We start from the raw sequence: 24,018 nt of genomic DNA on the forward strand, positions 1-24,018 counted from the left end.
TCAAAAGTGCCTAAAGAAAGGAGAGGATATGGAAATATATAATTCTGCCACAGTGCGTGTTTCTGTGCGTCCATGAGTGAAAAGGGGATCTGGGATGGGAGACTACAAATAAGGAGGTTTATTTAAAAAAAAAATACCCTGAGGTGTGGAGTGTGCGTACACTCGTATGTGATGTGCATACTAATCTGTGTCTGGTAACCCATCTGCCCATGTGTTTAATATTCCTTTGTGTGTGTGTGTGTGTGTCTGTTTCTGAGAGACAGCAAGGATGCAACATCAGGGCCTGGAGGCTTCCACTACAAAATATTGTTTTGCTCCGCAGGCAGGCCTGATGTGGTTAAAGTAAGGATCATCACAGGCTCTTTATCCTCATTCATTCACCCTGCACTGAGCTTAAGAGCTCTCAGTAGTAACAGCAGGTGTCGTCGCCTGTAGAAACGCAATCAGCTAAAGTGTTAGCTACTCATTTACTTAGGGTTTAACTCACCAACAAAGGTAATGTCACCGAGAGCATTCTGCAAAAAAAAAGAAAAAAGTTGTTTCTCTTTTTATGACACAGTTTGAGCAACCATCTGTCCGTTAAGTGAGCAGCAACACACTTTTTTTGATTTAAACAAAAACTGCAGGCTGAATCGCGCGTTTTCCAGCAACAACATCTAATTCAATAACCCAGCTTGAACTCAAATCTGATGACACTTAACCAACATAGCAGTTGAATCCCTTTTTCCACGTCTCTTTTTTTCCTGCCACTTGAAAAAGCGAGGCACTTAATTCGCCGCCATTTATGGCTTTCTGTCTCTTTACCCCCAGCTGCGATAGGTTCCCAGAAAAAAAGCTGGCTCTTCTTGCATCCTGCTCCTCTGTCACATAATTGGGGGTTTTCTTGGAGCGCTGACTTTAAAAGGTTTGTTCCCCCGTTATCAGCGCTAATGAGAAAATGAGTAGTGTTGCACTGTTGTGTTCCAGCAAGGGAAGATTAATGTGCTTCCTGTAAATAACACAAACAGATGTAAACCTTAATAAAGACGTGCGTTTCCCCTGTCTGTGTGCTCTTTTCATCTTTTATTATTTGTAAACAATATAACGCCGTGTTTTTCATTTCTACACCAAATTACATTATATGTTTTCATGTTCTTTTTACACCGATGGAGAACAACTGGGTTATAAAGGAACTCTCGGATTTATTTGTTCTGCCAGCAAACTGGAAGAGCAGCCAACTTGGACCCAGACGTCTCTCAGTTCCCTCCAAAAAACACTTGGTTGCTTTCACTGTGAAGGGAGCAATATGGTTTCATCTTTTTATCATTTTAAACTCTCAATGATAATTATATGGATTGTCACCAATTTGCCCCAAGCTTTCATTCTTTTCCTGCTTTCAACCCCTCAGCTGTTTTACTTGAGCGGGCAGCGAGTTGAATTGTATCATCTCTAAGTCTCACTCCGTTGCATGTACAAACATTTTTTGGCAACCACAAGCAGCCCAGCCAGCCAAGAGGCGCTTTTGTAGACTACTTCCCAGTCTGTATTAATATTTACTAGGCTAGAAAACAGAGGTACATGTCAGCCATGCGAGGCAGAGGCTTCATGTTAGTCAATGGTGAGAGCCGACTCTTGCTCTGGATTAAAGAGTAATCCAAGCGTGGGATTTGTAGTGTTCAAACCCCTTTGGCTCCTGCAGAACTGGAGATTTCCTTCATAACAAGATGGATGTAGTTTCAGTAATACAACCACAGCCACTGAAATTATTTCTAAAAAATGATCAGAAGTACATCTGTTTACCAGCTTGTTAACCCTGTGCTGCAGGTGCACCCATGGTAATTTGCCGTGGGAATAATACACCACTCCTTATATGGACATCCTGGGGATGTGTGTTTATAGAGCACATATTCAGGCTTTACAAAATGTGTATTTGAGTCAACGTTATGATTCATTTTATATTACATTTTTAGTAGTGATATAAAGTAGCAAAAAGAACTGTGACGTATTTCCAAATGTCACAAATAAAAATCCGATTTTAAACATTTTGAGGACTTTTTGCTCAAGTGTGTTTATACAGTTTTTCATCAAATTGTCTAGGTTGTGCTGAAAAAAAAAGGATATAACACACACTATATTGCACATTCTTATAGCCTCTGTATATATACTGTACGTTTCAACATAGTAATGGGAAAAAAAACAGCCGAAATGCTCTGTGTTCTAAGGGTTAAAAGCTTTCTGTGTGGTCTCATTTGAACTTTAAACATTTGAAACTGGACAGTCTGATTTTGATGGCATCCTTCCACTGAACCCGGCTGATTTGTAGACTAAAACAACCTACACACTTCTTATGGAGTCAATGTGAGGATAACATCTAGTAAATACTCTACTCGTTTTGGTGGACATGGATGTCATGGATTTCATTTCACCATTGGTAACATCAGCTGAATACAGCTATCTTCCCTGTCTTCACATCAAGTGTTTTATCACTCAATGCAATATAAATCCAGTCTTTTACGATACCAAAAGAAAAAGATGCACGTCTTTGAGATATAATCTTGTTTGTGGTTAGGACGCCGCGCAGCACAGTGTTGTATTTGCCTGTAGGACTATGTGACACCTATGAGGACTATGAGAACAAATAAATCAATATGTGCTCTCATGCTTTCATACTCTATAACACTCGGTGAGTTTAAGGTTATGGACAGAATGAATTCAAAGAAATGCCAAGAAAAAGCATTAAAACCTTCGGGTCAGACTTTCAGCACTGGACAGCTCCCATTAAGAGGAGGGTATGGGAAGTGATTTCAGGAGCGAGAGGTCCGCAGTTGTGTTAAGCACTATGTATCCGGACAGATATTGACCATCTTTCAAATTATTCTTCAAGTCTCTGTTGACATGACTTTAAACATAAAGGAAAATTGGACAAAATATAAGATTGAGTGGCACAGATTTCTGTAAAAGTGGTCGAAATCAGCTTTCCCACAGCAGAGAGCAGATTTAAAATGCACCATCAATAATACGGCAAGTTAAAAAGACTAAATGAATATGGAAATCTGAGGCTACGTGAGATGGGGATTATGGGAATGCATGCTGCGCTTCCTTACTTATGGCCATCAAAAATGCTGTATCCTATATTTTTACATTTCCTTAGCAGCATGTGACTAAGGTTATTTATTTAATTTTTTTAACAATGAAACCTCCTTAGAAGCCACAGAAGACATTTTTGCTCTACAGAGAGCCAAAGTCAGTTAGTAGCTGTTACGGAGATTTTGATAATCAGTTGAGATGACTAGCGATGGATCATGTGGAGTCAGTGATGAGTTAAGTTGAAAGATTTTATTGAAGACAGCTCAGATCCAAGAAGAACTGAGACAATGACATCGGAACAGTGAGGCATCATCGCAGATTCTGGCGTGCAGCGTGCCAGGTCTAATACATATAGTTAGTAAGCCTTGAGGAAGTGTATCAGGTCCAGATGCCTCTGGCGCCTTGGTATCTAGTGAGGGAACCTTGAAAGGCGCCTAGTTTGTGTCTTATCCTAAGTTATGGCTGTTAATATTGTACAGCAGGTCTGTTCATAAGAATATGTGAGTAATTACACTAGAATTTTCTCACACAGTAGAGTGTCCCTCAAAGTATATAATATTTTAACCACATTGATGTAATAAATATGTGTGGCTGTGAAAAGAAAGTTAATTCTGAGATACATGAGAGAATATATGGGCTCAGGTGGTTTATGCCCTGCATTTCGCCCCATGTCAGCTGACCTCCATGACCGTGGAGGAGAAAGTGGTAGAAATGAGTGAGTGAGAAGAGAAATAGGTTATATAAATGCTCACTCTTCACTAGAGAATGTATGTATTATACAATATTTTAAGCCAACTATGAGAAATTAAAAAGGCAGAAGAGGACACTGCTCCATCCAGTTCTGCTGGGATTTGTGAACAACAAAGCTTATTAAACTTTCTACATGGCTTTCCTCCGAGAGAGGCGATGGATACAGTTCCTTCGCAGTCAGATGCTAATTTGGGGCTTACACTGATTAAGCTGTCAACCGCATTGCCAAGAAACCTCAGTGTATGTATGATCCACCGTGTGCCGGAGCGCATGTGGAGCGGAATCTCGAAAAAGCTTAGGGAGACACCGAACGGCAACGCCGCCGATTCACAGGGAGGGAGGACATGAAAGAGCTGTGGGGAGACAGTGACATAGTAGATGTTTCCCTGGGAAAGAGGAAATCCTCGACAACTGACAGCGAGGTAACTGCAAAACAAGCTCAGAGACTCAGCCTTTCAGGTGCACACTGCACAGAGAGAGACAACAGATAATTAAAAGTAGAAGTGGATATAGAAGTGACTAATGAGACATGATGATGTTTTTGACTCCTGTCAGCTCTTCGACTGTTTTTCCACATATTAATGAAGGCAGACATATCACACACTGATTCTGTAGTATCTCAGTAAGGATGCCAGGAAAGCTGCTGCATCCTCAGTCATGAAGAATTACCACTATTTTTTAACAACTTAATAATTACAAATGATACATAAAATCATTCTTTAATGAACTTTTATTAAACAAGACTTAGGATCCGTGTCTTCGATCTCCACTGTGTCTGCATTACGGTGCACTTAAAATAATAAAACTTGAAGCATAAAAACTACACGAAACAGGTCTTTATAGAACGTAACTGTCAAATGACATTTGAGTGACTTGGCATAACAAAAAAAAAGTGTAAATGTGTGATTGTTTAAATAAAAACTGGTCTACACTGATTAAAAGATGGCAAGATTAATCAATTGCCTGATCAAACCGTCTACCTCGATACTTATTCTCCAAAGGGAAATCTTAACTGAGCAGAGTCGTAAATGACTGTTTCGCCCGAGAATATATTAAAATGTAAAAACATATGCTTGCTATTGGAAGGCTGTCCCCTCGCGGTGGCTAATAATCTCCATATCAAGTTGTAGCCCTGTGGGTCCGAGGCTGTGAACTCTCGCTTAGCTGACAAGAACAGCTTTTGACCCTCAACCCAGAACCAGCAGCCGAGCGGATCATGTCCGTGGGGAGAAAGTGGCCTGACAATGATCCCTCACCCCGAGCTTCGTGCTGCCACAACATGTTCGCCATATCACATTACATTTCTTATAAGAGTGGCTCTTCTTTTTATTTAAATTAGGTTTTGTTTTATAGAGGGTCAGCTTTTCCTGCCTCTAAATCCTATTGTCCCTTAAGCGTGTATCACTGTGGGTAGAAGGAGATGTCCTGCTGTATCCTCCAAAATAATAATCGTATAGTCTGAAACCACAAAAGGCAAATCACCTTCAATTTCACCAAAGCACCACTGAAGCATCAAGACAACCTCGCTTAAATAACAACACTATTTTGAAATCGACATCACAATTTAAAAGAGTAAACAAATTCTAAAGGCTGCAATTTAGTCATTCTATTTTTGAGTGGTCTATGCTCAATACCAATTAGCTCTTTGACAACTAAGCTTCAAAATATCCGTCTGGACTTTTTTTTCTGCTTTTTATTTTATTTTAACCCTAAAAGGGCCAGAAAATGTCCTATGAGTAAGCACCTTTGCCCATTTTCCAGAATAACTTTTCATATCTGGCAGTTATTTACAATTTACTGCACGTAAAAATAGTGTATGAACAAATTAATTAATTAAAATGAAGAAAAACAAAAAGTTTTATTTCAAAAACAACACAGTAGGTGTACATGAATACTAGATTATGTGTGTTAAATGTAAATTTGAACAGTATTAAACATATTTCAGGCCAAAAACAATGGAAACGACAGTATGTACAGGCGTTTTTCCAACTCTCTCCTCTCTGGGGACAAAGACGCTGATTTGGTTGGTTAGTGATGCATAGTCTGCGTTACACTCGGTGTTAAAGGGTTAAAAAGCGGCATACAATATAAATGTTAGAAACATGTATATTTAAGTTTTCATCCATCTTGCTTTAAATCAATAACTGTAAATATTGAACTCAAGATTTTTACCAATTACCAATTAGATGTTTTAACCATAACCAAAAGTCTTTAATCAGTCCACATCCATACTTATCATTATAAAATGTCAGGTCATGAAAGATTATGTTTTGCTCCTGGGTGAAAGTTGAAGAAACCAGTTCACTGTGGTTTTTAAACAAGAAACACAGACACATGCAACACATCTGAAGTTGAAAAACAACAAGTGTGTTTGTATAGGAAACCTTTCTTATATTGATATTGAATAAAAGTATTGGTTTTGATTCATTGCCCCCACTTCATGTGTTACACAGACTAACACATGCTGTATACGCTTGAATCCATATGTCAGCACTATGGTAGACATAACGTACATGATGCATACATGAAACCTGTCAGACATGACTGAACATCTGCTGTACCAGTTTTATGTTTGTTCAGTGGTGTATGAGTATCCCTTATAATCCCTGGGACTTCAATGCTGCCTCTTCTACACATATGAAACTACAGTGATGCAAATAAACTCGAGCCAGCGCAACTGCAGCTGTAATCAATACAGCAGCCGTCAGGTGTCTCCAAAAACAGAGAGGAGGAAAGCACAGGTCATTGTCTCATCTTGGGAAAGCCCATTTTGACAGATGTTGCAACAGTGTGAGCTACGTTTCACTTAAAGGCCGTGTAAAGCAAAGGGAAACATTCTCCTCGTCACTCATTATGTTAGTAAATATGTACTTGCTGTGTGCGCGTGAACAAAAATGACAACTGAATGAAAAACAGTTTCTCCTTGTCTCAATGACAAAGCGGAGCCATTTTTAGTACAACTCCTTCCTCAAAAGCTGTACCAATATAAAAACCCTCAGTGCTACCAGTGCCTTTATGTTTATATCCTGTAAAAACACTCATGGGCGGCAATGTTGATGGACTTTGGTCCCCACTAAAACATGAAAGTGTGTGTGTTTGGCGCCTCCAGTGGACATGACCCCAACGTATCAGACGTTTTCAAATTTGGAAAGTCGGTTAGTGACAGATTTTAAAAACATGGGAGACCACAGAAACAACGAACGATACAGTTGAGACACAGGACCACACATCAAACGATTTCAGGGAGGAGATTCCAGGGATTTAACGTGACTTCAGAATATAAACAGTCATAGACGCGGATGGTCAGCGTGGTACGCAACATCCGCTTTTTGTGGGGTTCTTTGCACGTCCACGTGTACTATGAAATCAAGAAGACTCTACTGTGTTTGATGACGTTAAATTATGTCCGTTAACCCCTCACACTACAGGATAATTTGGACAGATAATCTGTTCAAATCTGGCATCCACGATTGTCGGAAGAGCCCAATCTGGACCTGAAATTATCCTCTCGTGTGGGACAGACTTTTCATGGTCTTTGAACACACAAGCGTGGTTCATGAAAGGAAACTCTGGCTACATCACCATGTTCCTTTGTGCCACTGAGTTTCACTTCGGGTTTACTCTGATCAAGCACTATACGGCACGATAGTTCTCATATTAGACTGCAACACAGTCACTGGCCATCAAAGTCAATCTGTGTGATGGGAAGCAAACTGTGTTGTCAGGCACAAACGATGTTACACAATCTTTGGCCAGTCTCAGCCTAAGTTGCACAAAAAAAACCACATACACAAACACAACAAACGTCGCCTGGAAGCCAGGATGAGAGGATGTGACCACTTCCACTGAGTCTCTCAGTGTTTGCTGCTGTACATTTTACAGTCTGTGACAGTCCTCTCACAGCAGCCGTCATGCCTTACTTTTTTCCCATTAAATGCCAGCCACTGCGTCTGTCTGCACCAAAAAAAAAAAAAGAAAAGAAAAAAAGAAAAACAATTCGCTGCTCAGAAGCGCTGACTGAACAGTCTGAGCCGTTGGATAGATGAGCTGCGCGCGCGCGCGCCATGTGCACCATTTCTACTACAAACGCAGCCACTACATGACACATTCACATCTGATTGCGCACAGATAACCGTGCTACACATCCAGCCGTTCGCCCCCGACGCATCAGTTTGAACATGACCAATGGCCGAAAGGCAGATTTGGGCTCTCTACACGTCGAGCGTCGCAGAGGAATCGATGACATCATGTCTGTGGGGAGGAAGATGTAGTTTTGTGAGGCGTGAAAACAGATGTTCGTGTGGCCTCCGTAGTTGCAGAGTTGGGAGTATTTTGACTGCGGGGAGGGAGAGGAGGTGAATCGAGGAGACACACACACACACACACACACACGCACACAAACACAACCTGTCCCTCTTTAAACGAGTAGCCCTCTTCCCTCACCACACAAGCGCAATGGCGCACTGTGATGAAACAATTACAGCTGTGGCTTTTCTGTTTCTTTTCTGTTGTGCTTTTGATGTGGACACCGCAGCAATGTGTTGTACGCTGCTTAACTGTCATAATAACACGAATGCATGTGATAAATAATTGTAAATGTATGGACTGTGGTTTGCAGTGGACAGTCTCACTGAGGGGGTGAGGAGGGGGGGGGGGGGGGGAGAGCTGATTTTCACCCCGGTCATGTTCACACCAGCAGGTTATACCAGGTGACAGCCAAGAGGAGGCGAAAGAGTTGTGAATGGATGAGCGGAGTGGCTTTTGATTGGTTTCACCGTTTTCCTTCAAAAGGATAAACTTTGAGTTTGTCTTACCTCCACACTTGTCCCATCTGAAAGATGTGTATGACGGTCTGCCAGACCCAGACAGAGAGGCGACAGCACCTGTCTCTCTGGAGACAGGCTGTAGCTCTGCGACTGCTCAGCCCCTCCACGGAGCCCAGCCCGCCCCCAGTGTAATCCTGCACAAACCACCTGAAGCTCAGGATCTGGACCAGGACCGAGGGCACCAGCACGAAGAACAGGGTCAGGCCTGACCACAGGAAGTCCTGCTTGTGGTAATAGTCGATGGCCAGCCACAGATCGGTCCCCACGTCCCAGAAGAAGACCAGCAGTGCCAAGATGATCCAGAGACAGTCCAGCCAGAGGCGCTCCTCCTGCGGTGGCCGCGCCGCATCTCTCCCCTTCCCCTTCCCCCGGAGGTAATGCAGGCAGGCGCTCCGGCAGCCCCAGTAGCACGACGAGGTGTTGCAGCAGTGGCAGATGTGGAATGAGCTACCGTTCCGATCATCGTCCTCCCCGGTCCCCACCACCTCGTCCAGGTTGTGCAGCTGGGCGAAACCGGTGACGACCCCGCGACCATCGGATTTCGCTGCCATCTTTCCCTCTGATGTTCCCACCTCCTCCGGCTTCCGGGGTTCGTGACGACACTTCCCTGGCACCTGTTTTGCACCCCAAATGTTGGAGCCATCTAAATGCTGGGTGTCAGCGCGTGGCCGTGGATCACTCTGTTCCCGCACGGCGCGCCAGTGGCGCCACGGACGCACCACATCTTTTCTCGCTTTCCCTCCACTGCAGACCTGTTCTCACCTGGTGACAGTGATCTAATCTACAGGTTCCCTCTGTTCAGTATTGACCTTGTGCGTCCAAATGTGGTGGACCAGGTTTTTACCTGTGCATAAGAGTCCGTCGTCGTCAGCTGTCTCCCCTCTCTGCAGCTCTGCTCCAGCTGCAAGCTGTGTGCCATGAGCAGACCGTCCCTCCACTGTCCCACACCGATGCAATTCACCCCCCTCGCTACTACCTCTCCCCAGTGCTCTCTCTCTCTCTCTCTCTCTCTCTCTCTCTCTCTCTCTCTCTCTCTCTCACACACACGCACACACTCCTCTCACATACACACTCACCGATTCTCCCTCTTAACTTGGTTGCCATCTAGTGTCTCGTTTTGAAGCCCCCAACACAGAGAGGACCCCATGATGTAACGCAACATATGCCTCTTCACCATGAAAGAAAAGCCAGTGCTGTTGTTCGAATATTTGCATCAGAGAGGAAATGTGAGCATAAAACAAAAGCATCTTGCAAAGTTTTCCTATTGCTAAAGTTTATAGTGACCTTCCTGTGCCTTTTATTTTGTTTATTTATCTCCATATGTATTGTAACTACTTTTAAATAGGCGTAATTTATATCTATCCCATCAACAAAATCAGACTTATCAGGTACAGTGTGTAGGATTTGGCAACGTTCCTACAACCCCAGGGTTGTCCTACCTTTCCTTGTTTCTGTCCCTCCCTGCATGCATATGTGTGTTTAGGTGGATCTTGGAAGCTGATTGGTGGCCCGGGCTGCAATGGACCTCCCTTGCACCACCCACAGTCAGACTGCCGGCAGACAATTAGCGCTTGTTTTTAATAAACTTTTAAAAAGGTTTGTTTAATGTGCAGCTGATGGTGGTTTCTTGGGAGGTTCATGTTGCGGTCAGGTTTTCCCCTCTAGGCCGAGTGATAACAACGTCGACTGGTGAAGCTGCATGTTGCGTCTCATCTAATAGTACCCTTCCCTTCTAAGCATGTACCTATATTATACACACTATGGGCTCTAGTTATCATTAAAACACGAAGGTTTGTCCATTAAAAACATGGTTTTCCAACATGTGGAGAAGACCTGCTCATTCTCGGGTAATGAAAACAACAAATCATACATTCAGTGGACACAGTACACAGTAAAAACATTACTGTTGTTATTCAGATTCACCTTAATCTTACAAACTGGACCTTTTAACAGACTATGAAAACTTGCCATATATTTGGAGCAAGGTTATGATGTATAGCTACTGTATGTTAATGCGTGTATATAGGATTTGTCATATATACACGAAGAGAGCTTGTGACAGATAGATAAAGTTGACTGTGGAGAATGAAGAGGGTGTATGTTGCAAGTTCACACAAACACTGGACAACGTCTACACACCCCAACGTACAGGAAAATGTATCCGTAGGGGAATCTATAGGTCACTGTAATGGTTGCTAAGAGACATGTTGGGGTTTTTTTTTCTTCCTTTCTGCAGCATTTTCCTCTCAGCAGCAATCGAGGGGTTAAGGATTTGCTGAAAAGTGATGCTTTTCCACCCTCTCGTGTAGCAAAGAGCTGCCATGGGTTCAACAGTGCTGTGATTAGACTGAGCTCACAGAGATAGAGGGTCACGTCCGGGGTGAGATTGATTGGATAATGTCACTCTGTTCTGTTCTGTTCTGCCTGTCCAGACACCGGATTTGAGCTGTCCAGTGCTGAAATAGTGCTGAACCTGCCACCCATCTCTCTCTCTCTCTCTCTCTCTCTCTCACACACACTACACCCCTCCTCCTCCTCCTCCTCCTCCGTTCACTCTCCCTTTCTCACATAGACATAATAGTCACGTTTTATTTGAAATGGCTAATCATTGCTGAATAATTCCAACGGATGTCGTGCGTTGTGACTGTTTTGATCACTGTGAGCCTCGTCTGCGTTAAGCCGCAAACCGTCTCTTGTGAGCAACGGAGCTGAGCTCAAAAGGCAGTGTGGCGGCCCAAAGCCCTGAGGAGAGGAGGGGAGAGGAGAGGAGAGAAATCAAGGCTACTACTCGAACTGCTTTTATAATGATACCCTCTTGTGTGCATTTGGTCACATTTAAAGAATTTTTAGCAGCCCTGAGGAATGGTTATGGAGTCATTCTTTTCGTACCGCTTTCACCAGTTCACGGGTTCAACATAGCAAGTGCGGCTCTTTAAAACAAACTTTTTAAATGTTTCCATAACACAACTATAGCACCACTATGAGAATGTCAAGTTATGAAGCAATCGCAAGTCATGTTAAGGTAAATCATTGTAAATGGTGTTCTCTTGCATATAGAGCTGCAACTAATGATTCTTTCCATAATCGATTCATCTGTCGATTATCTCCTCGATTAATCAAGTAATCGTTTGATTAAGAAGCTGAACAATCAGGAGGCTTGTTTTAATTCCTTAAAAACACTCAAAGTGATGAATCAATTATCATAATAGTTGACGGTTCATTTAGTAATGGAATTACAAAGGAACTCTCACATTTTAGCTTGTTATCAGTGGTACAAAAAGTCAGAGCTATCGACGTGATAAACAGGAAAATAGCCACTCCTCTAATTTAGAATCTGAACCTCAACGTATACTACAACATACACATAAATGCAATGAACTATAAGAATTGCAAGTATGTATGTAACAAAGACATAAACAGTAAGCATAAGATTGTGGTTAGGTTAAAGTTAGGGTAATGTATTAACTGGTTATGGTTAAGGTTAGGAATAATGTTGTTATTTTTTAAGTCAGTGCAGCGTCCTAAGAAGGATAGTTGCACAAATGTGTGTCTGCGTGCACGCGTGTGTGAGAGAAAGCCAGTGTTACACTGCAGTGATTTTTAGGGAAAATAAGTGGGAAAATATGTAAACTGACTTATAAGATATTCATCCAGTATCAGTAAATGACTATAAACATTTAGAAAGGAATCACAGGTAATATATTCCATGGTTTGCTATAATGCTATAAGAATAAATAAATAAATAATAACAAGCAGCTTGAACATGTAAAAATTTGATAACAACAAATAGACCAGCATTCAGATCAGGCTCACAAGATTTACCGCAGTAAATGTAAAATGTGATACATGTGCTAAATAATGCAAAGAATGTAATGAGCGCTGAATCCTGCAGGAGCTGTTGCACCTTTCTACAGATTCTCCCAACAAGGTGTGAGGAGATAACTGCCTGAAAACTGCAAGGAAGGAAGGAAGGAAAGAAAGAAAGAAAATTTGCCTGAAATCACAAAATAACATAATAGGAATTCAACAACCTATCCACATTCAGAACAGATGGTTAAACACAGAGACTAAATCATGGATGAGACGTTGTGTTTTCTGGAAATCAAATTAGCTGCATGTGAGTAATGGGTGTAGGTGTGGATACAAACAGAAGAAATCTGCTGGATGATGATGAACCAAAATATCACCAACGTGTCTGTAAATGTTGACGTCTGATGTATGATGTGACAAAAGTGAGCACTCTCTTTAAATATCCGACACTCCACTCCTGAAAATGATCCCCTCCAACACATTTGTCACAGCATCCCATTAAAGAAAAGACGCTCGGTGTCTCGTCTCCTGTATGTGGATGTTAAATGAACACTTGCTTTGAAGCTTTTTTTATTCTCTTCAAATAAAAAAGAGAAGAAGAAAAAGAAGGGGGAAAAAAAACACAGAGCACAGCACATTTTACTCAGATGTAGGGAAGTTATTTGGTTTGTAAAGCACGCTGGGTTTCACAACCAATTGAGCTCTGGCATCTACAGCTCTCACTATGATGAGGTATGTAGGAGCCCAGAGCAAACCATCTATTGTTAAGTCCAGACAGGCTGCAAGTGAAGCAAAAACTGTGCTGATCGGCAATACATCTCTCTCTCGCTCGCTCACTTGCACGCACACACAATCCTGATAAAGATGTGTCTAATGCAAACAGGCACACTGTCTTCGACCAATCCATCTTCTCCTCTCCTTCTGTTCACTATATCAAGTCTTCCATTTAACGTCATTGAGCGTTCCTTCATATGCTTTTTAAAATCTTAGCATGCAAACCTCCTCCCTATCTGCAGAGCCATGACAAAATCCCCACCCACCTTTTTAAGAATAAACACCCAGCTGCTACTATATGAACATTAGCTCTATCGTGGCCTTTAAATCTCACTCTTCTTGACCTATCATCACTGTGTCCCTCCTGTTTTCCAGGCTCATCTCAGTCTCAGTTGCAGGTGGTTAAAACCACTTCACCACTAAGTTAATTCCTTTGACTCATGTAGCATCCTCTGATCTGTTATGTAATAACTCCCACACATTCCCTGACTTGGCCGACACAATCATTTATTTCCCATGATCATGCAGCATGTACCCTCCGGGCATTAAATCAAGGTGATATTGAATTTTAGCTCCAGCAGCCTTTCAAAAATGTTCCAATGTCGCCACCCAGTGTTCATACACCAGGAGGTGGATAGGAAAGACCCTGCCAACAGATGAAAATGGTTGTGTCTGTATATACATATATATATATATATATACATATATTTATATATATATATATATATATATATACAGACATATTCAGTCATGGTCCCTCAGTTCCCTTCCTGTAGATATCAGACAAGCAAAATCGGTTTCAAATTTTATGGTTTCAAGGTTTTGAAAAGTGCTATTTAAATAAAAGGTATTATTAGTACGGTATTACCATACCATTAACACCATAAGTAGTATTAAAAGCATCAGTATCAGCAGTAGCTAAAGTGGCAAGAAAAGTATTCCCACAGTAGCATTAAACCCAATATCAGTGCTGTCACTCATCCACAAGTAAGTGTTAAACACTTAGTCTGACTCAATAATATTGATGCATTTAAGTTAGGTAACCATTTTAGAGGCTATAGTAATCGTGTTGGAGATGGGGTGCAAACCTACAGGAATGAAAAAGAAGGCTGGTATTCTGATCTGCTAGCCATGAGGATCTCAAGTCATCACCAGCAAGTTCAAGACACACATACATGTTCATTTCATCTTTACCTCACAGTGACACAGACCATTTAATTCTGGGCAAGTGGAGAACACTTAACTAATGTTAACAGGATTTTTGGAATGTTTGGTCAACATTCGATCTAAAATGTCATATCTAAGATTTCTGTTGAGATAACTGTTATTAGTCTAATACTGTTATTAGTCAAGTCATAGTGAACAGTGCAGCACTAATTAATACAGTCGCAATAGTGGATCTTTAGAATAAAATGGTGGATCATGTTATATTTGGATGTCTTCTTGCACATGAGAGTTAATTTCACATGTGTAACAGGTTCTTGGCTAAATAAAACGTGGATGCTAATCTTATCAGCTCTAAAACCAGCTCTTCCCAAAAATTCGTCCCCTGTTTGTTTTATTATTTCCAGAATTTATCGTAAGAAGAACGTCACTATTCGCCAAGTACGTGTAAACATAAGCTACTGTCTCCGGGTAAATCCCAAAAAGTATGATTTCCGCTTGAGTTGTGCGCGTTCCCGTCAGATGCATGGCAATTCTCGGCAGGCTCGCGGGACTCGGCAACTGAACCCCACGTTGTTTCAACACGGAGTGTTTTTGTGAACGTACCAGTCTCGCCCAACTACGTAAACGAACAGATAACCAGGTAATTGATCGATACTTTTTATCATCCAAGAAAAACACACATGTACGTGTTTTACTTTACACCGACAGCGTGTGTGGTGGCGGTACTGTGTCGGTACAAAGCAATAATCAAGGACAATGTTTCCACAGCTTTTCTGTCACGATTAGCTTGCTAGTTAACGTTAGCCACTTCATTTCCTGAGTCAAGCTAACTGCTGTCGGCTGACAGACTTCCCGTTTAGTATTATTAAATGACATCGAGTACTAGTGTCTTTGTTAAGAAGCAGCCTGGCGTTGCGTGGGTTGGTGTGTCTTATTTAGCAGGAGTTGCTTCAGCCAAGAAGTTGTCCTTACGTGTCAGTTAAACCTGTACCATTGTTTTCCCTCAGGTCATGGAGTTTGCAGAGCTAATAAAAACACCCAGGGTGGATGGGGTTGTCCTGCATCGGCCTTTCATGCCCACTGTAGAGGGAACTCTGTGTTTGACAGGTCACCACCTCATTCTTTCCTCCAGACAGGACAACACGGAGGAGCTATGGCTGCTTCACTCAAACATTGACTCCATAGAGAAGAGGTGATGAGCTACACCATTGTGTTTATTGTATAGTTTGTATAGACATTTTGCATTTATTTCTAAACATACAGTACTTAAAACACACACACCAAAGTTTAGGCCACAACTAGCTTTGTTATTAAGTATTGTATATATTGGTATGTGCATGTATTAGTAAGCTTCTAATTACAACATGTATAAACCAGGCACAATATCCATTTATTTACAACATCAACAGTAGGACAGACAGATGTTACCAATTACATTAATTAGGGTTCTACTCCAGCTTTAAGAGAACCAGGATCCTGCTATCATTCATGTGTTAAGGGTGGTCACTCAAAAATGCTGCTGATATGTTAATACTGCATACATATTAGCTGTATTTTCTGGTTGTAGTTGTGAATTTATTCACCCCAGTGTACAGATATAAAAACACACAATTCCTAACAACCTGGGTTTGAGTGATGTGGGAGCCAATTTGAGCTGAGCTCCTATAGAGAGGGTTTGAGCTCCCATGAAGGTAGTAAATTTGTAACTCTGAGACATATGACCACTCCGGTCTTTTTTGTTTACATAAAGATAAAAAAGTGGCATTTATTAGGCTTTTGTGTTATATGGTGTGTGCTGTCATACCTTTTCATTTTTTTTAAAAAAGAAGAAATTATTTGTTGTTGCAATCTACCCGATATAATTGTGGGCCCGCTGTGTGTGTGTTCAAGTAAATAATACCAGAGTTACAACTAAAACTTGTCCAGATACTCTCTCTTAAACTGCAGATTCATTAGCTGTGCTAAAAAAAAGATGATGACTACAAAATAAGATAAGTGTATTTTGCATCGTGGCATCTCTTGATAAGCCAGAATTAAACGAGAGAAAAGAGAGTGAAAGTGCAGTGACTCTTTAACCGGATCTGAAATTCTGTGACAGGAAGTTTGAACCTGACTGAGGGATTTTTCTGTGCTGCTGTGCTGTTTCTGTTTTTGTGTGGTTGAGAGTGTTAACCACATTTACCTTTTTGTCAAACAGGGTACATTTCGTTATCACACCTCATTGTAGTTTTTAATGTGCATGTATTTTACTGTGAGGAGTTTCAGAGTAACAGAAAATATGACGTTGAAATAACATACGTCATAAGTCACAGTCAGTACTAAAGGGTTTTGAGGCAGCACTGAGACTCTGTCTTTCCTATTATATAACACGTTCACATCCTTATTGCCCTTTATACCCTGTAAAACAAGTTTTTAACTTGACTTTCAGGTTTGTGGGGTCTCTAGGAAGCATCATTGTCAAATGCAAAGACCTGAGGGTGATCCAGCTAGACATCCCTGGTATGGAGGAATGTCTCAATATTGCCAGCTCTATAGAGGTAAAAACAAAAGGCTTAGCTGACTAACTAACTACTTAACTGCTGTTCATTGTTAAATATTCCCTTTTGATATTAAAAAAAATATATATATCCTGGTTGTTATTTGGGGGATTTTAGATGTGTAATTAATCAAAACATATTCTTAACATTCTGCATTTGTAGGCTCTGTCCACACTTGATTTAGTCTCGCTGATGTACCCTTTCTTCTACCGACCCATGTTTGAAGTCCTAGAAGATGGCTGGAATTTATTCCTTCCTGAAGACACTTTTAAAGACTTGGAGTCTATGGTATGTTCATTCATTGCAAGAGAAACTTTGACACTTGCATAACCCCAGTCCTCCGTTTTACTTGCTTTGCACGTGTGCATATTAACCCGCCACCAATCCCATTTTTGTCAGACTGATGAGTGGAGACTAAGTGACGTGAACAAGGACTTCAGCGTGTGTCCGTCATATCCCCCTTTAGTGGCGGTGCCCAAAGATATTGACGACGACACACTGAGAAAACTGGCCACTTTCCGCCATGGTGGCCGCTTCCCAGTACTTAGCTATTACCACAAAAATAATGGCATGGTAAGTGTAAAGAATTAGAGTTGATATGAGTCAGACTGTTTCTGTCTTAAAATCTTTTTTACTTGAATGAAATAAATGTTGAAATGAATAAAAATATACATATCATAGTATATATATATATATATATATATATATATATATGATATATAATGTATATTTAAATCTCAATTCCTCTCCATTTCCAGGTGATGATGCGATCAGGACAACCTCTGACTGGAACCAACGGGCGACGGTGTAAGGAAGACGAAAAGCTGATCAATGCTACTCTGAGGCCCGGCAAACGTGGCTACATCATCGACACACGCACTATCAGTGTTGCCCAACAAGCCAAAGCTCGAGGTGGAGGATTTGAATCAGAGGCAAACTACCCCCAGTGGAGGAGGATCCACAAGTCCATTGAAAGGTGGGCCATCAGTTGATCCATGAAATAGTGTCTAATCTTAGTTCTTAGTTTTGTTTTTGAAACTGTCCTCTGCTTTTGGTCTTGGTTATTGTAAAAACCTTTGGATAAAAATCATTTCTGGTACTATGTGTGAGAAACAGTGAAATAGTTGTATATTCCATGTTGATTCTGGAATTTATTAGATACATCTTTTAGTTCTGTGTTACATCTGTCATTTTCAGGGCCAATGTGCTCCAGGAGAGCCTGATTAAGCTGGTAGAGGCGTGTAATGACCAGTCTCACAGCATGGACCGCTGGTTAAGTAAACTGGAGGCTTCCAGTTGGCAGACTCATGTCAAGGAAATCCTTACCACTGCTTGTCTGGCTGCCCAGTGTATTGACAGGTCAGAAAACTACATTGAAATTCACCTGCTCTTGTTGTTCTCGTTGTGTGTATACTGATGTAACATGATCTCAGTATTCAGCGCTGTGTCTGTATAGACTATACAATACATAAAGCGCTGAGGAAAAGTGTTGTGGTTTTTTTTTCTCAGGGAGGGAGCATCAGTGCTTGTTCATGGCACAGAAGGGACAGACTCCACCCTGCAGGTGACCTCCTTGGCTCAGATTATCCTTGATCCGTCCTGCAGGACCATCAGAGGCTTCCAGGGCCTGGTGGAGAGAGAGTGGCTCCAGGTGAGCGTCTCTGCAGATATCTCTGTACTTCAGGCTCTTACATGGGCCTGTGTCTCTTCAGTGAATGCACTACAAGATGGACAAGAGTTACAGTATTACAGTAACACTCATATTTAATTCAGTGCACAGTGATGGCAGGGAGTTCAACTCAACTTGGCTTAAAGAGAATGATTTGCATTCCTTGCAAGTATGTTATTCCACACTTGTCCTCAGTTATGTCTCGTGTTGTATTTGTTTACCTTCTTACTGACATATTTGACAAAAAAATGATATTCAAATTGATCAAATGCATTTGTGTATGTCAGCATGAATATTTAGAATGTGGCTAATATCCACATCACATCACAGAAGTTTATATTCATACACTTATAATACCCATAAATGTGGGTATTGAAATCAATCCAGTAAGCATTTAAATGGTCTTTGCATTCTGTCCCATAATCCCCCTTTCCCCCTCTCTAACCACCTGGTCAGGCGGGTCATCCATTCCGGCAGCGCTGCGCCCAGTCAGCTTTCTCCAATAACAAGCCCCGCCAAGAGGCTCCTGCCTTCCTGCTCTTCTTGGATTGTGTGTGGCAGATCCTTCGCCAGTTTCCCTGCTCCTTTGAATTCAGTGAGAGTTTCCTGGTGCTGCTCTTCGAACACGCCTATGCGTCTCAGTTTGGCACTTTCCTGGGCAACAGTGCAGCCGAGAGGTAAGTCTGAAGTTCGCTTTTAGAGAAATTATATTTTCCGCAATTTTCTTTATTCATGCTTATATTAGTTGTACTCGTTATAACCTGTACACAACATTTTTTTGATTGGTAAAATCCTTTCATAGAGCCAAACTGTCTCTTCCTGAGAAGACCGTGTCTCTTTGGTCGTGGGTGAATCGGCCCCAGGAGCTGGAGCATCTTACCAACCCTCTGTACGAGGCCAACAGTCTGGTGATCTGGCCCTCTGTGGCCCCTCAGAGCCTGCTGCTGTGGGAAGGTAAGATCCCGAAGAACATGCAGTGACTAAAAGGATGTGCAGGAGGTGGTGTACAAACATATCATGGTCATCACAGCCATATCAGTGTCGTGTATTATATGTATCTGATGTCCAGAATCCGTCATGCCACAGTCAGAATCAAAACAGTGCCGTGATGGTAACCCACATAAAATGGATTTCTCTTGTGTAGTCATCACTAGTCATCACTAATATATTGCTTATTTAACATGCTTTTATGTGTTAGTGTTCTCCAGAGTAGGAGGAGGGAAGGTTCATTAGAAAGTTGAAGATGTCGGGTTACTGCAGGTCAGCGATAATGTCCGCTCCAGCTGTTTACATGCTTGAGAAAAACACCGTGGGGCTTTTTTAGGGTTAGATATATTCAGTGTGTCAGGTTCGATGTTATAACCTGTGGGTCTAAAGTCCGCAGTGACCTCAGCCAGCTTGAAACGAACACTGGCGTCATTTGATTTTGCAAAGGGCTTTTTCTGCCCCCATGACGGTCGGCGTAAACAAGAGGTGACGTCTGGAGCTCTGTAGGTTTTCAGGTGAAAGCTGGCAACAGCGAGTTAGTGTAATCAGCTGGACTGAGTCAAGCTTTTGTTTAAATAACAGCAACAGACAAGAAGAGAAGGTTGGGGTTTGCATGTGTAACAAAGAGAGTTGTGTATTGCCTTGATAACATTTCCAGGTAGCAAATTCTCTTTACATGAAAAATATTTCAGAAGCATTTAAATATAAACATGAGGTTTTGAAATAGTCTGTCGTTTAGTGTGGTAAATGTTTTGGCGGGGGACAGTTCTCACATCCTTTATTGACACCGCAGTAATTCCAATAACAAACCACTTAAAGTGTGTGGTGCTTAATTCACCATGACAGAATTGTCATGACAATTTGAGTTGGGAGCTTATACCAACCTGCCATTATTGAGGAGTATTAAAACTGCTCGCAAAGCAACAGATTCACTTCCACAAATGGCTCTTTAATTTAGCCCGACGTTCTGAATTCTCAACAGAAGGGGGCACTATTCACCATGTGCTCCACTCGGGCATACTTTCTATATATGTATATGATCAGCATTTTGTTTTTGACTCTTTTGTGTTCAAAGCCACAATAATCGTTCATAATCTCAGCACCTTTCCGTGTTGTCAACATTGCTCAGATTGTTTTTTAAATGGTGTGACCGATCAGCATGTTTTTTTTGGAGGTTGCAGAACGGTGTCCTTACAACACTCTTGATACCTGAGCTTCCTGATATTTGATAGTGACAGTTATGATTCACTAGTTGTTGGTTTGCTGTCAAATGCACCCTATAAACCTGTGGTACATTTAATGCTTATAGCTATTTTATATAGTGCATTTATACATTTATCTCATTCTAAAGATTTCATGTGATTTATGAACTGTTATGAACTATTTAGAAAAAAAACGTTTGTAGGAGTTTGTTTAAATAAGACGGGTTTAAATTAGTTTCAGTGAGTGTAGATACAGTGGCGCTAACTCCAGAAAAGTACTATCGTCTAAAGATGCTGAATCTCACATGAGCAGGAGCAAAGGCCATTCATGAAGGAAAAAAGGGAAGGGGGGGGGTGTAAACACACTGGGGGTTGTTGGGTTCAGATGTTCCTTTGTGAGGCCCCCTTCATGCCTAAAGCCGTGAAGCCACACCCTCATTGCATATGAAGAGGAACATAGGGCTGCTGAAGCACGTGAATGCAACGGGAGCCTTTTTGACGCAGTTCTGTCAAAGAGAGTGAAGCACACCCCTGAACCAACTTTTAAAGACCCCATAGAAGTCTAAATCTGTGGCTGTCAACGCCAATGAGAACTGATGATGTGTTCAAAAAAAACGACCTGCTAATAAATGCCGGAGCCGAAGCCTTTTGCCCCAACTGACCTAAAACACGAAAACAAAAGCCATTTCTCCATTTTTCAAGTGCAATAATGATTATTAAAATTAAACAGCACACTAACAAATTGTCATAAATTAATTATGATATATAATTCTGGCCATCAATGATAATTAAACATCACTGGAATTTATGTTTCTCAGTTTTATCTCTAGGTTTATTAATTCCACTTTAAATTATGTCAATGAGCAACATGATCAAATAATAGATACATGAGATTTTCGTCACGTCCGAGTCCTGCAAACACCTGTCTCCTTAACGTGCGACTGTGCTTCGATTTAAAGACGTTCCGATCATTTAAAATAGTTTGCTCTCATTCCGACAGGCGACTTAACCTTTACAGTGTTGTGCATTTCTGTCATACTGAACATCTCAGTGGTTACACTTGTATTTCCAGTATACGAGTCCCACACAACCCTCTGCCAAAATACCCCGCCCACTACTGCAGTGTTCACACCGTTCAAACAATTTAGGCAAATCTTTGTGGGGTTTTCTTTTGGTTTTGCATGAATACCAATGATGATCTCCTGCTCTTTCAATACAGGAGTGTTCCTCCGCTGGAATCGTTCTTCCAAGTGTTTGGATGAAGCCTATGAGGAAATGGTACATATAATTGAATACAACAAGGAGCTACAGAACCGAGTAAACAGCCTGCGCAGGCAACTGGCCCAACTGGAAACTGAAGATCCCCTACTTCAACCCCATAGGGAGAATGAGAGTGTGTGACATAGTTAGACAGAGAGAATGAGACATGCAAATGGGTGTGAGATGAGAGAAAATGTAACTAATTGTCAGTCTGGTTAAGGCCTTGTTAGCTGATTTCTTTTTATTTATTTATTTTTTGCACTCTACATGAAACATGCCATATACCTCCATGAACATCAAACTTAGCCTCTCTTTGATTTTTGCTGAAAGCTGCCGTCACTGATGGCTAATATCATGTCGGTGTCCGTCATTAACATTGAGATGAAGCAGAACAGTGAGGGAAACAGAAGAACTACTCATAAGTTACTGAATTTCAAAGAAAACTGAATTTGCTTTTACGGCTCAGCTGTGGTCCACAGTTGTAAAAAGAAGGTGACGCCGGCATCTTCACGCTGAATTAATGAGGTTGATGTATTTGTGGGCATTAATCCTGTTACTGATGGACACTCACTGCGGGCTACACATTTTCACCAACCATCCTGCTGAATCTATACACAACTACGGCACTGCTAAGTAACTATGGCAACATCTAGAGTGCTATAAGGTGGCCCGTGACCTTGCACATCCAGATGATATACTGTACTAAGCGTAGGAAGGGTCATCACCTACTGTATCGTACAGTAAACGAGGAGGCTCGTTTAGTACGATTCCGATCCTGACTTGACATTCCACTCAGCAGCTTGGCCTCAGAGTCTACACAGAATCATTTAAAGGAAACCTTGTACAAACAATGTCTCCCTACTTGGTAATGCCATTTTTTTGTTACCATGCTTCATTGTTAACAATAGTAGTAGTAGAATTGTAACTATAAAATATGTTTATGTTTAACTATATAGAGAAAAGGCGTAGTGATGGTGGTATGCTCTTGTTGTCAAGGTTCAGGCGACAAGATCCTGAATATCAGCATGACTTGACAGAGTTATTGACACATCACATGTTGGAGGTGTGTCTGCTTTGTGCCAGATATTGCGCTTCATATTTAGGTTCCTAAGGTGAATAAAATTGTTGCGTTAAATGCATTATTAATCAACATTTAAAGCTAATGCACTTTGTGTGAAATTGCATTTCAATTATGTTTGTGAAGCCTTTGCTACAATATCCGAAAAATACTAATATAATTATTGTAACTCGCATATTTTGTCTGTTAGTGCTCACAACTGGTTGCCATTATGGACGTGCTATTATATAATGTGAAAACATGCCAATATGTATAATGCAAACTTGTACATTTTCTTTTAATCGACACAGAAGAGAAAAAGAAAGCGTGTCATGGGAAACGCCTCCATCCAATGTACCAATTTTCTCACCAACACCCTGAACGCATCATAGGAAACCTATGCTCAGGAAAACCACGCAGACTTTGCTTCTTTCTGTAATTGCAGCTGAAATTGGAGAGAAATATATAAAACAAATTGACCTAAGTTCTCGTGACACTAATGTTTATCCTTAATATCAGTTAATGGGTAAAGTTTTTAACTTATGAGACAAAGCTACATCCATTTTTGTTTCTTTGTGTTTGTGCTTTGTAGTTCCTCGTCTTTTTAAAAAAAAATATTCAATATTTACATGGAATAATATTAACGGCAGCGTTGACTGATTGTCAATGTTTACATATGCTTTGGATGCCCAGAACTATTTCCAACAGCCAAAAACACACCCATGCTTAAGTTAGCTAGTAAGTAAATTATGATCTTAAATAAATGTCTTGAGTTGCTCTTCATTTGGTTGTTGCACTGTTGACAACAGTTATTATTGTCACTTTCTGTGGAATCAGAATTTGTAATCGACATTTCAGGTTTTTTTCTGTTGTATTGCGTTATTTTTTTAAGCTATTAAAGCATTTGAGCACA

At 41.1% G+C, this 24,018-nt stretch overlaps 2 protein-coding genes across 3 annotated transcripts in view; one reads left to right on the forward strand and one right to left on the reverse strand.

Moving 5' to 3' along the window:
- Positions 1-9,395, reverse strand: part of xkr6b (XK, Kell blood group complex subunit-related family, member 6b) — a 52,159-nt gene extending 42,764 nt beyond the window's left edge. Inside the window, exon 1 of the mRNA XM_058613955.1 lies at positions 8,631-9,395. Within this exon, the coding sequence (XP_058469938.1) occupies positions 8,631-9,193 (563 nt within the window). The 5' untranslated portion in view covers positions 9,194-9,395. The remainder of the gene's footprint in view (positions 1-8,630) is intronic.
- Positions 9,396-14,928: 5,533 nt separating this feature from the next.
- On the forward strand, positions 14,929-24,018 carry mtmr9 (myotubularin related protein 9). 2 transcript variants are annotated; one of them, XM_058614056.1, is made up of 11 exons: positions 14,929-15,033; positions 15,401-15,585; positions 16,822-16,930; positions 17,093-17,218; positions 17,330-17,503; positions 17,689-17,906; positions 18,128-18,289; positions 18,440-18,581; positions 19,056-19,276; positions 19,402-19,553; positions 22,008-24,018. In XM_058614056.1, the coding sequence occupies exons 2-11, from the start codon at positions 15,404-15,406 to the stop codon at positions 22,187-22,189; spliced, it is 1,668 nt and encodes a 555-aa protein (XP_058470039.1). In that variant the 5' UTR covers positions 14,929-15,033; positions 15,401-15,403; the 3' UTR covers positions 22,190-24,018. The 2 variants fall into 2 exon arrangements, with proteins under 2 accessions (XP_058470039.1, XP_058470038.1); XM_058614055.1 differs by lacking the exon at positions 14,929-15,033 and adding an exon at positions 15,294-15,313.

The sequence above is a fragment of the Solea solea genome, chromosome 17 (assembly GCF_958295425.1).
Source record: "Solea solea chromosome 17, fSolSol10.1, whole genome shotgun sequence".
NCBI lineage: Eukaryota > Metazoa > Chordata > Actinopteri > Pleuronectiformes > Soleidae > Solea > Solea solea.